The following is a 17560-nucleotide window of genomic DNA, read 5'->3' on the forward strand; positions in this document are numbered from 1 at the left end:
AGCGATTCATAAACCTTTAAATAACAAAATGTTTATCAAGCCATAGCGTTGGTTGCAACTGTGTAAAGATATAATTACAACAAGCCTTGACGTCGATATTTATTAAATCAGAAGGAGACTAATAACAGGTGTTGTTGTAGGTTTGTCGAAAAACTCCATAATAACCTGCAAGAAAAAGATAGAATTAAGTTTAATGGAATCCATAGTATGATATCATTTAGATATGAGACGCGATCTTGCGTAAAGTGTCGTCCCAGATAATCCTGGCTAGCTCTGCCTAGACTGGATTTTCGTTTAAAATAGACATCCTTTAAACACAATTCCATTGAGAGGAAAGTGTTATCTCTGATAAGCCTCAGCGGTAGGCACAGGATAATCTAGGATGACAATTTTCACACATGCATTAGACCCCGTTTTGCCAGAGCGAGACTCATAAATTCAATAAGTTATGATAAACACCCGCTTGAGTCAGTTCTCCAGCGAGGACCGATACTATTAGCCTTTAAAGTGTCACAAAAACTGTTTAGTCTGAAAGCAATTGTGCTAATTGAATCACGCCACTAATGCTGTTAATCGAAGCGAGATATTTCCGGCTATTGGTAACAGCTTCAAGACATATGTGTGAAAGGACAGTGGGAATTAATCAAGAAACACATGTGCTAAGAATTGGGGTTAAAATTCAAGAAAGTTAACGGTACGCAACGAACAAAATAAACTAAGTACTGGATATTACACATGTGACCAGATTAACATTGTGACAACAGCAATACAAATATATATATCATATAATATGTTATTATGAACATATACTTTTAATGTATTTTAGTTTAAACCAATCACTATCAGCTCATTTGCATCGACTGCCGTTAGCTGTCAATTACAACACCGCGACCTGCTCATTTAACTGTTACTATTACCTATGCAAGTTCATACAGTAGAATGAATGCAAAGAACCCAGTAGGAATATACTGTTTATACACGACCTCTCTCCCACAGCCTTGATGCCCTAAAGCCTCGGTAACAATCGAGTTGCGCGGACCTAACGTCGAGCCTGCGTCGAGATTTTTTGTGGAAAACGTGCGTCGGACGTACGGCGGCCGCGCGTTGTTTTCGCAATGGCAAGATCACTTCAACTGACATTTGCGCAAGGCCTTACGTTGATGCGTCGATCGTCACAAGGACACCTGGGGCACATCGTGCGTTGAACCTTCGTTCAAATTACGTCCTACGTACATTTTTTCTATTCGGAATCTGCCTTTATAGAGTGGCAAAGTTTATTTTCGGATGACGTGCGGCCCCTTTGAGGGCTGAGTGCGACTACATTGCGTTATTTCCGCGATTAAAAAAAAAAGGCACCTCAAAGCCGAAGCAACGAGTTTGCGGAAGAGAACATACCTCGAAGTAGTGTTGTGAACTGAAGTGATGATTATCAGTTACGGATATAAAAATGGAAAAAGATAAATGTGCATTAATTCTGTCTTAAACAATACTGCCGATGACACAACACTTGAATCCCGCAAATTATTAGGCTACGCGGAAGAATCTTGCTATTTTGGCAGCGGTAATTGATCTGAGTAGGCGTAGAAAAATACGGTTTTGGGTCCGCTGGTGGATTGCAAGAACGCCACTGCTTGGCGGGTTTGACACACTAACGAGGGAGCTGGAACGAGAGTCACATTGTAAGTACTTTGCGCACTTAAACATGGAGCCCAATTCGTTCCAGAAAATTAAATCTTCAGAAGGTAACACCTCGCTTCACGAGAAGACTGAGGCACTACCTTTTTGCGTTTACGTATCCAAGTTGCCGTTTTATGAGACGCGTTCTTGAAAAATCGGGCATAATGCACGTGCGTAGTGTCGTCCAATGTCAGCATGTGCAGTTTACACAGGCCTCTCAGGGACGACACTTTCCGCCTATACTGGTTTTTCGATTAGAAGGGACTTTCTTAAAAAGAAAAAAACTATAACAGCGAAAAGTGTTGTCCCTGATTAGCCTGTTCAGTTCGCACAGGGGACACTTTACGCACATTCATTAAGCCTCGTTTTCCCAGATCGAGGTTAATATAATAGGATAATATAAGCTATGTTTGCTACATTTGTGTAAATGGTTTTGTTCATAACATTTTTCAATTAGATTGTACAACACGTATACATCAAAACACCGTTGTAAGCTCATACTGTTTGACTTGCTGAGAGAAGTCTTATTACGCAAATTCACAGTACTATATAACTACTGGACTTAATAAATAATCATTATGTTGTCATAATTAAAGTTGGTGTATACGCATCAGTTAATACATATTCTTTTACAAGCATATTTAACGTGATGGATATTTTTCATCTTCAGTCTAGCTGTCATTTTTACATCATATTAGAGTAAGAGAACCGCTTGAATCCAGACTCAGCCTATACCACTGCAATATCTCCCGACCGGAATGAATTGCAAGGTGTTTCAGTTTGACTTGCATGTCCCGCATAACATCATATCGAAGTGTGCACGAGTTTGCCACGCTATGGTAGACGAGTACTGGGAAGAGCTTTTCCTCTTTAATCGTCAAACGACGTGTGGCGTCAGGTAGCCGGACAATGTAATTTTTGTCACACGTGTGGTGTCACTGTCATACAGCATGTGCCAATTAACAAACAAATAATACCGAAATATACCAAAAATATTTTAAAAAATCATTATGCCGGACCTAGTTAACGCATACTATACGATTTTTGTTTTGCAGATGTCGGAGGACATTAATCTTCTTCCAACTACCTTAGGTAAACGTCTTTTTCTTTATGCAAAAATACCTATGTGTTATTTTGGCTTATACACACGGATCGGTGCGAAGAGGGTGCGAACACGTTGCGACATGCGAGTGTAGGACGTGCGACAGCCTTAGGAACCTTTTACAATCTTACGATTAACGACCGCGACCTTGCGACCGCCGTGCGTCTAACAGCGTCTGACGGAATGGGTTGTGACCGAGGCTTTAACAATCTCTCCAAACCATTGACAGAATTGCAGACCGACAGACATATTCTTCATAATTTCTTACATTACGTATGGCAGATACAGAAGCGCTCGATGCTGTTCGTGTATGCGTCTCTGCAAGAAGCAGTCATGCGGGAGGGGCAGGAAGTGGCGCGGCACTCGTCGTCGACAAAACACACTGAAACACGTAAAATGCGCTAAAAAACTTGACAAAGCACATACAAACGTAACTACACACTTAGATACGCAACACTCATACATGTAACGAAACACCGACACGCATTAGAAACAAAAAAACTAAAACACGTCACGAGGCACTGAACTATTTAACTACACATTGAAAAAGTAACAAACTAATAAAATACGTAACACAGCAGTGGTATATTGAACCAAAACACGTCCAAACACAGAACAAAACAATGGGACCCGAAACGAAACACTAAAAATGTTATAACACGCAACGCAACGACTAAACACGTTGACATTATAAATTGAATCACGAAACAAAACACTGACGAGCGAAACAAATCCCTGGCACCTTAAAAAACGTGAGAAAAAACGTTCCTGTAACGATATCACATTACTACTAAAGATTGGAATACAAAATCAAACACGTTACCAAACACAGAACAGAGGCACGTAACGAAACGTTATTAAGCACATACAGTTTATCAAAGCACGTAAATAATCGCAATTCAACATTTGACCAAATGGGATTAAACGCGTGAAGAAACCAAATAAAATACTAAGTACAGAGAAATAAGCGTCCTTTACCTTTCAGAAACAGTGCAAATTTCTATATGCAACCAGCATTAGGGTTGGAAATGAAGCCTTTGCAACTAAAATCTTGGAAGAAAACTCTTACATGTATTTACATTTGTTAAGGGATTACAGACGCGATATAGTGCATATCTGAGCGGTAAAGGGTTTACACTGGTTGACTGTAACTGGGGGATAATACTGGGTGATTATACTGGGTGATTATACTGGGTGATTATACTGGGTGCATACATCGTTCACAGGTACACTCCCCGTTCATGTTGTGCGAGGGGTTATTGTCCACCTGGTGGCAGTAGGGGGTGAAGTTGCGGTCCCTACAGCTCAGGGTCGAGTTGGTGCACAGCTGGCTGTTCTCAGGATGGGCCAGGTCAACATGACAGTTGGCAGCCTGGGCTACCCCTGGAGCAGAGATGAAGAGATGAAGAGATGGATGGATGGATGCATAGATGCATGCATGGAAACGTGCATGGATGGATTAATGGGTCGAAGGACTGATGGATGGATGTGTATAATAATAATAATAATAATATCTTTAACAAAATGTTATTAGTCTTTTATGCTGTTGTGTGTGTTTCTTTTTAAGGATAACGCTTCTCAAAATAAACTTGTACAGGTTAAAACACGTTACTAAGGTACAGTGATGATATTGAAACGCACTCGTTTGTTCTCATATACATGTAAAAGTTTTAGTCTATGCTAGCATTTATTTTTTTAATCCATCTTTTTGTTTTCTACTTGAATGGAAGGATGTGCATTACATTTCTGTACACATGTCCTCCTGTCGGGAGACACTTGAAATGTATATTACAATCAACCTGTTCATACCAATTTAACTATTATATTTGATTAACCATCTATATCATTGGTTACTGTTCGCACGCATATTGGCAGCGGAATATTTAAAATGTTATGATTTCATACCGAATACATCCTCGGCGATCATAGCTTCATGTATTACGTATACTGAAGTTTTTATTTATGTGACACATATGACCCGTGATTATACAAAAAGGAGTCATTAATAATCTAGCTGGCATCTAGAATTGTACAGTTAATATATTTTAAAGAACAAACTATTGGCTATGACACTGAAGCCAGAGGTCTTATCAAAGGGCATACGTGTACCGATATTCTACGTGGTATGTTCACTAAAAATACTTGTTTTAAAAGTTAAACGAAATTGTTTTCCAATTATTTACTACAAACTTAACACTTACAAATAACAAACTTAGCACTTACAAATGAATATCTGAACACTTACCAATGCCAGCTGCTAAACACAGGAGAGCTAAGTAATTCATCGGTAAAACTGAACGTGTCTCTAATGCGGTGCTGTAAGTGTTTCTCGACTAAATGTGAGCTGATAGCGAAACATTCTGATAAGGAACGAAAAACGTGATCAATCTTGACCAGCAAAGTTTCCAAAATGAAATATGTACACAACATTTGTTGATGGTCCGATTTGGCATTTTAGTATTTAATGCATGATGCCTGAGATTTGGAGGCAAAATGATGTCACATTTTTAAAGGGGCCCTTTCACTTTATGGTAAATTGACAAAATAAAAAAAAATTGTTGTCTCAGATTCGCAAATTTCGTTTTAGTTGTGATATTTGATAGGAAATAGTAAGAACATTAACCATGCTCTAAAATATCCATTATACGCATCTTTTGACGATTTGAAAACCTGAAAATTATAAAGCGTTGCAACGCGAAACGATTGAATAATTTGTTAAGTTCTGTTGTTGTCTTGATGTTTTTGTAAAACTACGAGGATCGCTTATATAAAGTACAAAATACATTCTTAATAGCATGAGCGGGGATGGCCGAGTGTTGGTTTACCCGGAAGACTTTTACATCCAGGACTCCAGGGGTCAGTGGTTCGAGCCCTGTTGAGGGTTACTTTTTAAAATTGTATTCTTGTTTTTTACTGGAGATTTTTAGGTCCAATGTTTAAATTTATCAATAGAAAGCATTTAATTAAAATACAAAAATCTATGAAAAGGCCCCTTTAAACACGTTCATACTATTGTGAACTTTTTGACAAACATGGTCTTCTTGACAACTCGTGAATGAAACACACATAAGGATTACCATGTTAATTGATCTTCATAAAAATGCTCCTTACACTTGTGTTTGATTATACACGTTGAACTGTGTTTTCCACACTTAGTAACGACAAAAAAGTATTGTAAGTATAGGAAACATTTAATGCTGATATGTTGCTGTCGATGATATAACACTCCCATATGTTTATACATGTATTGCTTTTTCGTGCAAATCCTACCATTCCGTCATTGACGCACTTTATTACTATATTACTACTTAAAGTAACTATCTTTATTTGTTTTAATTTGATCAAGTTATTATATACATATAACTGACTAAACAATGGCGTTGCTTATACGAATCCGTTTTAAACCATTTATTATTTTCTCTCTTTTTTTGGTAAGTTGAATACACAAGGGATCGCCCGACATCGGATTAATTGTACGTGTATCGGCAAGAGTCAAGGTACATATACCCAGGGACATATACATCGGCCGGCGACCGTCTGATGGCCGGAGGGCCTCCTCACGATGACTGACGGACGCCGGACAGAGCTCGTCATGATATACGTACAAAGAATCGTATGTCAGAAAAATACGTCGTCCGCTGATCGGTGTCTATTTGTGATTGAGGTATTTAACTGTGCCACTTATCGGACGGCTGACGGCTCCGAAGTGTCTTCTCTTCCGATGCTTGGATATCGGACACATCGTCCGGGATCGGATTATTTGTGACTGAGGCATAACTGCAACCGCTGTCACTGACGTCTCTCATCATCTAGACTAGAGATGCACGAAGTTTTTCAATAAATGAGCGCTTTACTATAATTATTACAGACGTGTCTCGAATTGTTAACCTTCACTTAAAAAAGCAACAACAAATCCTTTAGTCTTATCCGCACCACATGACAATAAATTGCCAGCATCATATCTATGGCATGTCAAACGATGTAACATTTAATGTTTCCATATTTATATTATTCATTTGTATATACACTTTAAAGATTTTTCTAACACAACCCTTTTCTAACTTTAATATCTCAGTTATGAGTTAAGATTTTGATTCAAAATTGTACATATGATTATTTGACTACATTATATGCAACGTGAAGATTAGGCGCTTATTATACACATACCTGCTCGGATGAATATTCAGGAGCGCAACCGCGCAGCTGGCATGCTGCAGGCTACCAACCCCACGTGCTAAAGCGTCCGATCGTCACGGATGAATGTGTTTATCCTTATTATTCACAAAAACTGGTAAAGAAATCACATGTATAACTTTAAATACAAATCTGCACTTATAATTGTGATATTCAAGTTTGAAAAGTATTGCGTTAAAAGTATCAAAATGTAAATATGTTCTATAATTATGTCTGTGTGGTATTTATAGTTTTTTTCATTTTCTGCCTGCATAGGTCATAATTGTTTACGCCTGTTTGGTTTGTGATGAATTCTGGTGTATGAGGTTTGGCCAGTCCTCATAAGATGGAGATACCAGTTATAGTCTTAATCATTTAATGTTGTATGGGGTTCGGCCAGTCCGCATAAGATGGAGATACCAGTTATAGTCTTAATCATTTAATGTTGTATGAGGTTTGGCCAGTCCTCATAAGATGGAGATACCAGTTATAGTCTTAATCATTTAATGTTGTATGAGGTTCGGCCAGTCCGCATAAGATGGAGATACCAGTTATAGTCTTAATCATTTAATGTTGTATGGGGTTCGGCCAGTCCGCATAAGATGGAGATACCAGTTATAGTCTTAATCATTTAATGTTGTATGAGGTTTGGCCAGTCCTCATAAGATGGAGATACCAGTTATAGTCTTGATCATTTAATGTTGTATGAGGTTTGGCCAGTCCTCAAAATTGTTATTGGCTTGTACATCAAGATCTATTGAATAACAATTACAACACTATATTGTGCATGTTTTGTGGAACAAGGTGTAAATATAGCTATGTTTTTTAATGCATGCAAGATGATGGTATACAAGTATTTATTAAACTTAAATTCTACGCATTCTGTAGAGTTGGAGAGAAAGAGAAAACAACTTAAAAAACTACAATGGACACCTAACAGGCGGGAATACAGACATTAAAAGAAAAAATGCAGCACTTTGAACGCAAGTCCAGAATGCCACATGTATTGCGATACATTGGAGAGGAAGAGAAAACAACTTAAAAACAAGAGCACCGCCTTGCGGGTGCAGACCGCTCATCTATTTTTCTTTTTAAAGGTGAAGGGACCTTTCTCAACACTTCAATCACATAGGAGGGAGGGGTGGGGTGGAGTGTATAGTGTGGGGGTGTGGTCATTTATTACAGTATCTTCCAAAAATGCAAGAAAAATTATTATTTTTTTTTTTTTGGGGGGGGGGGGGGGGAATTCTTGGGTGGGATGGTTGGACGGTGTTTCAAAAATAAAATACTTAAAAATTAATATTTGTGTATTTTAACAATGGTTCAAAATTTATTTATTTTGTGGGGGGGGGGGGCGGGGGCGGGGGGGGGGGGAGTGTGACGGTGTGGTCATTTATAAGATGATCTTTCAGCAAAAAAATTTACTTTTTTTGGGAGGGGGGGATTCTCGGGTTGGGAGTGGGGGATGGTTTGGGTGGAGTCTATTGTAGTTTGTCAGGTAAGAGTTGTTTAGTCAAAGTATCAATCAAATCTGAACATAAATAAAGAAGTTATGGCAATTTTAGCAAAATTTAATAATTTGACCTTAAGATTCAGGGTCATTCAAAGGTCAAGGTATAATTCAACTTGCCAGGTACAGTACCCTCATGATAGCATGAAAGTACTTGAAGTTTGAAAGCAATAGCCTTGATACTTTAGAAGTAAAGTGGATCTAAACACAAAATGTAACCATATATTCAAAGTTACTAAGTAAAAAAAATGCCATAATTCCGTCAAAATGACAACCAGAGTTATGCAACTTGTCCTGTACTGTCTCCTTATGCTAGTTTGCGAGTGTTTCAAGTATGAAAGCAATAGCTTTGATACTTTAGGAGTAAAGTGGACCAAAACACAAAACTTTACAAATTTTTCAATTTTCTAAGTATAAAAGGCCCATATATCTGTCAAAATGCCAGTCAGAGTTACATAACTTTGCCTGCACAGTCCCCTTATGATAGTAAGTGTTGCAAGTATGAAAGCAATAGCTTTGATACTTTAGGAATAAAGTGGACCTAAACACAAGACTTAACCTAAATTTTCAATTTCCTAAGTATACAAAGGGCACATAATTCTGTCAAAATGCCAGTCATAGTTACATAACTTTGCCTGCACAGTCCCCTTATGATAGTTTGTAAGTGTTGCAAGTATGAAAGCAATAGCTTTGATACTTAAGGAATAAAATGGACCTAAACACAAAACTTAACCAATTTTTCAATTTTCTAAGTATAAAAAGGGCACATAATTCTGTCAAAATGCACGCCAGAGTTATCTAACTTTGCCTGCCCAGTCCCTCATGATAGTAAGTAAGTGTACCAAGTTTGAATGCAATAGCTTTGATACTTTATGAGAAAAGTGGACCTAAAAACAAAACTTAACCGGACGCCGAAGCCGTCGCCGACGCCGACGCCAAGGTGATGTCAATAGCTCATAATTTTTTTTTCAAAAAATAGATGAGCTAAAAAACAACAATGGACACCTTAGAGGGGGAAATACAGCCATTTAAAGAAAAATTACAACAGCTTGAAAGCATGGTGTTATTCATCACCTCTTTAATGGCATATTTTAGCTAATGTTATGGTTATTTGAAATCTAAACTCATGTTGTTTGCAGTTCTTGTATATGTTGTTAGATGTTGACCAGCCATCAAGCTCAGGTCATCCAAGACGGGCAAACTAAAACCAGGGTTTGAATGAGGAGTTGTTCAATGGGGCGAGTTTATTATTAACATGTAAACTAGTTTTATATTCCGATGTTGTCCATGGACAAATTTAGATACATTTTTTTTTTCAATTTAGATTAAAATGTACAACTATCCATCATTTCTGTGCGAAATGCAGAATCAGTTTGTATTATCTTTTTGAAAAGTTGTTTTCTTCCAGTAATATAATGTTGCTCACTAAAATTGTGAAAAGAAGACAGTATGCTTATTTTGTTTCAATGAGAACACAAATAAGGAAAATGAAAAGAAATTTTGCCAAAGCACTTTATATCCAAGAGTAAGAAATATAACATGCCGTTCGCAAGATAGGCATCTAGCCCATGCCAAAGCTTGAGGACAGGTTTTGGTATGTAACGTAGTCTACACACCCTGGCATAATAACAGACTCCACTCAGGGCCATAAGTATTAATTAAATTAACATTGAAGCTGGATTGGGGAGGAGATGGAACAGGCTTTTATAGAACCAATGATAGAACACTTACAGGTACATAAACAGCAAGCCTATTCTTCACAGTGTGATACATGCACAAACTCTTTGGAAAATATATAATAATGATTATAAGCATGTTTGTTTTCAGAGACCGATCGCCGTGGCCTAGTGGATAAGGCGCCCGCCTTTGAATCGGGAGGTCGTAGGTTCGAGCCCCATGGGGAGCGTTTGTCTAAGGATGGATGTTTGTCATGGGACTTGTTCCGATTAGGCCGGCTCGTGAGCCGCGAGCGTTAAACATGAATGGTTACCGACTTCTATCCGCCGGGCGTCTGGCATAGTGATAGAAGTTGGGAGGTACATGGTATACACGCAAAAAGTGTCTCATAAGTCAGATTGACTGGCCCTTTCAATAGGGGTGACACTATAATAAACAACAGGGCCATGATGGCCCTGAATCGCTCACCTGACTCATTAAGATCAGATGAAAACTATGACCTCTATTGTCTTCACAATGTTTTTCTATGATTTGACCTAGTGACCTAGTTCCTGACTCTAGATGACCCAAATACAATCCCAATCCAGATTTCATCAAGATAAACATTCTGACCACAGTTCATAAATATTGGATGAAAACTGTGACCTCTATTGTCAACACAAGGTTTTTCTATTTATTTGACCTAGATTTTTACCCCAGATGACCCAAATACAATCCCACCCAGATTTCATCAAGAATTCTGACCAAATTTCATAAAGGTTGGATGAAAACTGTGATCTCTAATGTCTACACAAGGTTTTTCTATTATTTGACCTAGTGACCTAGTTTTTGACCCCAGATGACCCAAATAAAATCCCAACCCAGATTTCACCAAGATAAACATTCTGACTAAATTTCATAAAGATTGGATGAAAACTGTGACCTCTATTGTCTACAGAAGGTTGTTCTATTATTTGACCTAGTGACCTTGTTTTTGACCCCAGATGACCCAAATACAATCCCAAACCGGATTTCATCAAGATAAACATTTTGACCAAATTTCATCAAGATTGGATGCAAACTGTGACCTCTACTGTCTACACAAACAAATTGTTGACGGACGTACGCACGGACACACGCAGGCACGCACAACGGACGCCGGACATCACACGATCACATAAGCTCACTGTGTCACTTCATGACAGGTGACCTAAAAATATGTGTCGGAGATAAACATGAACAGTTGTGGTTAAAATCCCATAGAAACAAGGGCTGTTTGTAAAACATGCATGCCCCCCTATATGGGCTATAAGTTGTAGTAGCAGCCATTGTGACAATACGTTTTTTGTCACTGTGAATGGTGGTGGTGGTGGTGGTGGTGGTGAAGTAGTAGTAGTAGTGGTAGTAGTAGTAGTAGTAGTAGTAGTAGTAGTAGTAGTAGTAGTAGTAGTAGTAGTAGTAGTAGTAGTGGTAGTAGTAGTAGTAATAGTAGTTGTAGTAGTAGTAGTAGTAGTAGTAGTAGTAGTAGTAGTAGTAGTAGAAGTAGTAGTAGTAGTAGTAGTAGTAGTAGTAGAAGTAGTAGTAGAAGTAGTAGTAGTATTAGTAGTAGTAGTAGTAGTAGTGGTAGCAGTAGTAGTAGTAGTAGTAGTAGTGGCAGTAGTAGTAGAAGTAGTAATAGTAGACGTGGTGGTGGTGGTGGTGGTGGTAGTAGTACTAGTAGTAGTAGAACTAGTAGTTGTAGTAGTAGTAGTAGTAGTAGTAGTAGTAGTAGTAGTAGTAGTAGTAGTAGTAGAAGTAGTAGTAGTAGTAGTAGTAGTAGAAGTAGTAGTAGTAGTAGTAGTAGTAGTAGTAGTAGTAGTAGTAGTAGTAGTAGTAGCAGTAGCAGTAGCAGTAGCAGCCTTACAAGACCAATACTTAAGAATGATCAAATGGGAAAAGGTAACATAGCACCAGCAGTAAATATGGGGCTCATTTACAGGTCAGATTTGGAATCTCTGCTGTAAAATGAGATTTTGAATGAATTAAAGGGAGGCAAATCTGTAATAAAAAGAACATGCATAAACCGTAGTTGTTTCCCTTGTTTGAACCATGCTAAATCCTTACAGGTTTGGAAAGAATTGGATGAAAAATTTGGACTTTATTGCATAAACACAATTTTCTCAATTCAAGGGGAGGTAATTCTGTACTTCATGGACCAATAATGCTCATTTTTTTGTAGGGTTTGTGTCCTCATTGATATAAAGACACTGTGCAAATTTGGAAAGGATCGGACAAAAAATGTGGAAGATTTTTGAAAGTTTTCACAAAATAGGCAAAAACGAATAAACATGCAAAGTTCAACGAGCTCCTGCGGCCATGTTTTTTGACGAATCAAATTTCTTTGAACAACTTTTCAGGGGAGCCCTCAAAGGTCATCCCTGTGAATTTTTTTGAAAATCTGATGAGCGGTTTCTGACAAGAAGATTTTTTAAGGTTTTTACCATATATGGTCATGGCGGCCATCTTGGTTATGTGATCAAATTTTTTTTAACAATTCTTTTGTCCCATGACCTAGGGATGCTCCACATGAAATTTAGTTGAAATTGGCTCAATGGTTTAGTAGAAGAAGATGTTTACAAATTTGTATACGGACGGACGGACGCCGGACGCTGAGTGATCACAATAGCTCACCTCGAGCTATCGCTCAGGTGAGCTAAAAAGACCTTTACCTTTACCATACATTGCCTGTGGCAAACGTGACAAGAATACTATTGGTCAGCATTAAGTCCATTAGGACAAGAATTGGTAAAAAAAGAAATGTTGGAGAAGTAATTATAAATTAGTTATTGGACACTTTTTAAAGCGGGTATATACGATTTTGTCAAATATTTATGAATTTATATAAAATGTGTAAAATATTATTATATATATATTTCAATATAAATTAAAATAAAAGTTAAGAAGAACATGTGTCGAAAAATGCGAAATAAGCCAGATATTTAATTCTGAAATTGAAAACGGCTGTACAGCCGAATTCGCCAGCATGTATACCATACATGTACGATGTGAATCTAAACTTAGTTTAACGGTTTATTTGAATTCCCGCAACAATATCTATTCATACGACACACGAACACTAACTCCGATCCTAATACAAAGACGAATGCTTCGGTTATTGTAGGAAAATATGTACGTCACAATCGGCTCGGGGCGCTAATTTGTCTTTGCTGCATTTTATGAAATTCGGCTTTAATGTAAATAAATTTCTTTCCCATTTTATGTTATTGTAACATATTTTATCAATATATTACAATTAAACACATATAAAAAATCGTATATACCCGCTTTAAGACATGGCAACTTGCAAAGCTTTTTTTGTTATATTAAACTTTTTTAGAGGCTGACTTTGTCCATGGATTAATTTACAAATAAATAGTTATTAAAATTAAAAAATTTAATATAGATACCCGTAAACATTAACATTATTACATTATTTTTTGTGTAATGCACAATGAGGGTGTAAGTAGCATGTTTCGTTTTAATTACAATTGTCTTGTTAACATGTCGTTTTGTTCAGTGATGTAAGGTTGCCCACATCATTTCTCCAAGGTAGAGAGTATGGCAAAAATGAAGCTAAATTTTGCCAAAGCACTTCATGTCCAAGAGAGAAAGATGGAAATAATGAGTTTTTAGCAAGGGGAAAATCACTGAGCCATGGCTTACCTGGACAGGCAAACTGCCAGAACCAGGGTATAAATAATGAGTTTTCAGCGCGGGGGGAAAATCACTGAGCCTGGGCTTATCTGGAAAGGCCAACTTCCAGAACCATGGTTTACCTAATGAGTTTTCAGCGAGGGGGTAAATCACTGAGCCTGGACCTTCCTGGACAGGCCAACTGCCAGAACCAGGGTATAAATAATGAGTTTTTAGCAAGGGGGAAATCACTGAGCCATGGCTTACCTAGACAGGCCAACTTCCAGAACCATGGTTTACATAATGAGTTTTCAGCGAGGGGGGAAATCACTGAGCCAAGGCTTATCTGGAAAGGCCAACTTCCAGAACCATGGTTTACATAATGAGTTTTCAGCGAGGGGGAAAATCAATGAGCCTGGGCTTACCTGGACAGGCAAACTGCCAGAACCAGGGTTTAAATAATGAGTTTTAAGCGAGGGGGAAAATCACTGAGCCTGGGCTTACCTGGACAGGCAAACTGCCAGAACCAGGGTTCAAATAATGAGTTTTCAGGGAGGGGGGAAAATCACTGAGCCAAGGCATACCTGGACAAGCAAACTACCAGAACCAGAGTTTAAGTAATGAGTTTTCAGCGAGGGGGGAAATCACTGAGCCAAGGCTTACCTGGGCAAGCCAACTTTCAGAACCAGGGTATAAATAATGAGTTTTCAGCGAGGGGGGGGGGGGGGGAGAATCACTGAGCCAAGGCTTACCTGGACAGGCCAACACCCAGAACCAGGGTTTAAATAATGAAAGTTTTCAGCGAAGGGGGGAGGGAAATCACTGAGCCAAGGCTTGCCTGGACAGGCCAACTCCCAGAACCAGGATTTAAAAATGAGTTTTCAGCGAGGGGGAAAATCACTGAGCCAAGGCTTACCTGGACAGGCCAACACCTTACAACCAGGGTTTAAATGATGATGAGTTTTTCAGTGGGGGTGAGTTGCAAGCCAAAAGAACCTATCAGATTTTGTTGCATATTTACAGATTGGTCTTTTGGATTGTGTCGGCAGTTGAAAAAACAAAACTCAATATATGTATTAAGAATGCTTAATAATAAGGTTAACTGTTATGTAGAACTACAGTCATGTTTTAATATGAGGTATTGACAGTTAAGATTTCAATTTGTTAATTAGGATATTTGATTATTTTCTCTAGCTGGTTTTGTGTAGAACGTATCAACTAGATTAATGGCAGAGCTTTTGTTGATGCGACACAAACTGAAAAGGTGCATTAACTGCAAGCCGTTTCGTTCAAAGTGTGATACATGCCGGAATAGTTTGGAAAATATAATGATGTTTTTGAATGAATAATGAATTTCAATAGAAACCTATATTTTTATTGTTTGCATTACATGTTACCCAGCGATTTTGTCTTCTTTATAAAGTACCCGTAAACAGTACTTTCCCAATTGAGCAAAATGCTAAAAAATTGCAGTTGGTGTCTGAAAAAATGAAAGAAGGAAAGTTGTGTCCATTGCGTTCCAAAATCCAACTCTCTGCAAGTGAACAAATCAAATGGTTGTGTGTAACCTTGCGCTTGATTAATTCTTGTTTTACAACCCAGCGTATTCAATCAATTTAGAGCCATTTCTAGTGTAAATATCAACAATTTTTTATCTTTTCTTTTTTAAAATGACTGTTCTTTTTATTGAAATAAGTCATAATACATTTTTTGTAGTAAATACTTGGTGCCAATTTTTTTTAAATAATTTTGTAATCAAGTCTTACTGATGTGTTCCATTGACAAAGTTTGGCTTTACGAACAATCTTTTTACAATTAACAGGAATAATCATTCAAAAACACATAAACCGATTTAATGCTACTCTGCCGTGAGGATTGGAAATGTTAAAACCTAAGTGAACAACTTTAAATCAAAGTTTGTAAACCAACTTTAATACAAAATGGTCAATTTTGCAGTGAAAAAATACTTTCATATGTTTTGGAGCCCCAGGAACAAGGCTCCATCCTTGATTAGCTTGTGTGCATTGTACAGGCTAATCAATGTGCACAGGCTAATCTAATTTGACATGCATTAAACCCCCGTTTTCCCTGAAAGCAGCCAATATGTACAGATTTCAATGATAAACGCTAGACTGGCCAATGTCGTCTTACAAGCTGGTAAATACACTCACTGAGTAGTAGAGCAGACGCCCTTAAGCATTCGTCGTCTGCAGTGCAGACAGGCAGCGGTAATCATTCCTAGCATAGTGAGTTACGGTTCTTAGCGTAACTAAGGCTTCTAAGCACATACTGATTTGCAAAACATGGTCTGTAAATTTTAATCGGCCGCTAACGCGACCAACTGAAAACTATTGTTGTTGCTTTACTTGAGCTGGAAGTCTATTAAACCCGTATGATTACGGTACTAAAACTTCATTAAATACTAAAAATGTAACTGAGTTCCTTCAAAAAGCAATTGAAGAAACACTCAAATTGTAATACCAGTATTACTATTTTCTCAAATATCACATAAATCCAAAAGAAATGTCCAGCTTGTTCATCATACACGCTGAATGCTATCGATTGCATGATACATAATGTATTTAAGAGATCAAACCAGAAGCATCTTTTGTCAGCAACCTATGCCTATTAGTAAGACGTCAGTTGAAACCACATGTATTTGTCTTTTTAGCAAGGTCACCTAGTACAAAGGGAATGTACAATCCATTCCATTTTCGAAGCGATGAAAAGTATGATACAGACATGTTGACCGCATTACCTCTGCTTATTTAAGGAAAATATATTTCATAATACTTGCAACAATTAATTTGAGACAAACTGTGTTTTTTTACACATACAATTGCGAATACGATACATTACGAATAAATATATGTTAAAAAACGCATTTACATCAGCAAACCCTTATAAATACGCGTTCAATGGCAAATTTTCTAATCATGACAAGTGGTGGTGGGTTAACCAGGTACTTTTTGCATATAATATCGACACGTACCATATGCGATATGCGATATGCGATACTTGGTTGGCTCCAAGTGGAAGGCAAGTAACACAATCTGTTATCTTAATGCCTTGATGAAATAAACAGTGACGTAACACAATCTGCACTCTTTATAGCGTGATGAAATACACGACAGATCTTGTTTGAAAGACCACTTAAAGCAATAAATGACCGAGAAACACTCAAAGACTTGTGTGGAGTTGATGTCAATTGAATGCGTTCCAGGTATAACGAACGATTTAGCCGTCACTTATGACAGCTCGCAATTGCTACTAAGTGGCATATATATGGGAACGCATAAACAACTTGTGGAAAAAGTGTACTTCTACCTACTCCTATAATCCTAATTTAGGGTTTGGTCATTTTGAATTTTGATATGTATTGTAACTATTTATTACCCAAGAATATGCATTGTCAAATTATGATTCACTGTATTTGTATTTTACAAGAATGGTATGCTCTCAATTGATTTGTGTATTTATGCGTATGATTTAAACTTAACATTGCGGGCGCTTAATTGGTGTGAGTCTGTTAGTTAGTTTGTAGAATAAAGCTCCCTTTACCCCTCACAGTATGTTGTTTGTTTTGTTTAACGAACAATTTAGCCGTCACTTATGGCAGCTCGCAATTGCTACCAAGTGGCATATATATGGGAACGCATAACAACTTGCGGAAAAGGTGTACTTCTTAAAACACAATGCTATTGAACGAAAGACACCTTGATATTTTACACGAGTTTCATTTAAGTACAAAATATTCGAATTGTTTGTAT

At 37.7% G+C, this 17560-nt stretch overlaps 1 protein-coding gene across 1 annotated transcript; it reads right to left on the reverse strand.

The window, feature by feature from the left end:
• Positions 1-86: 86 nt before the first annotated feature.
• LOC127864583 (uncharacterized) lies at positions 87-5192 on the reverse strand. Its single transcript, XM_052404325.1, has 4 exons — positions 5025-5192; positions 3995-4162; positions 3048-3161; positions 87-165 (listed from the first exon to the last, which is right to left on the reverse strand). Exons 1-3 carry the CDS (start codon positions 5062-5064, stop codon positions 3049-3051), a joined length of 321 nt encoding a protein of 106 aa, XP_052260285.1. The 5' UTR covers positions 5065-5192; the 3' UTR covers positions 87-165; position 3048.
• Between the last annotated feature and the right edge of the window lie 12368 nt (positions 5193-17560).

The sequence above is a fragment of the Dreissena polymorpha genome, chromosome 1, assembly GCF_020536995.1.
Source record: "Dreissena polymorpha isolate Duluth1 chromosome 1, UMN_Dpol_1.0, whole genome shotgun sequence".
In the NCBI taxonomy this organism is placed as follows: domain Eukaryota; kingdom Metazoa; phylum Mollusca; class Bivalvia; order Myida; family Dreissenidae; genus Dreissena; species Dreissena polymorpha.

Bases quoted from the DNA above. Each gene is read 5' to 3' on its own strand.
- LOC127864583 (XM_052404325.1), bottom strand. From the start codon at position 5,064: ATGAATTACTTAGCTCTCCTGTGTTTAGCAGCTGGCATTG. The intron at 4,163-5,024 runs GTAAGTGTTCAG...TCTCTGCTCCAG, and splicing joins GTGTTTAGCAGCTGGCATTG to GGGTAGCCCAGGCTGCCAAC. The intron at 3,162-3,994 runs GTATGCACCCAG...TACGTGTTTCAG, and splicing joins GGAGTGTACCTGTGAACGAT to TGTGTTTTGTCGACGACGAG.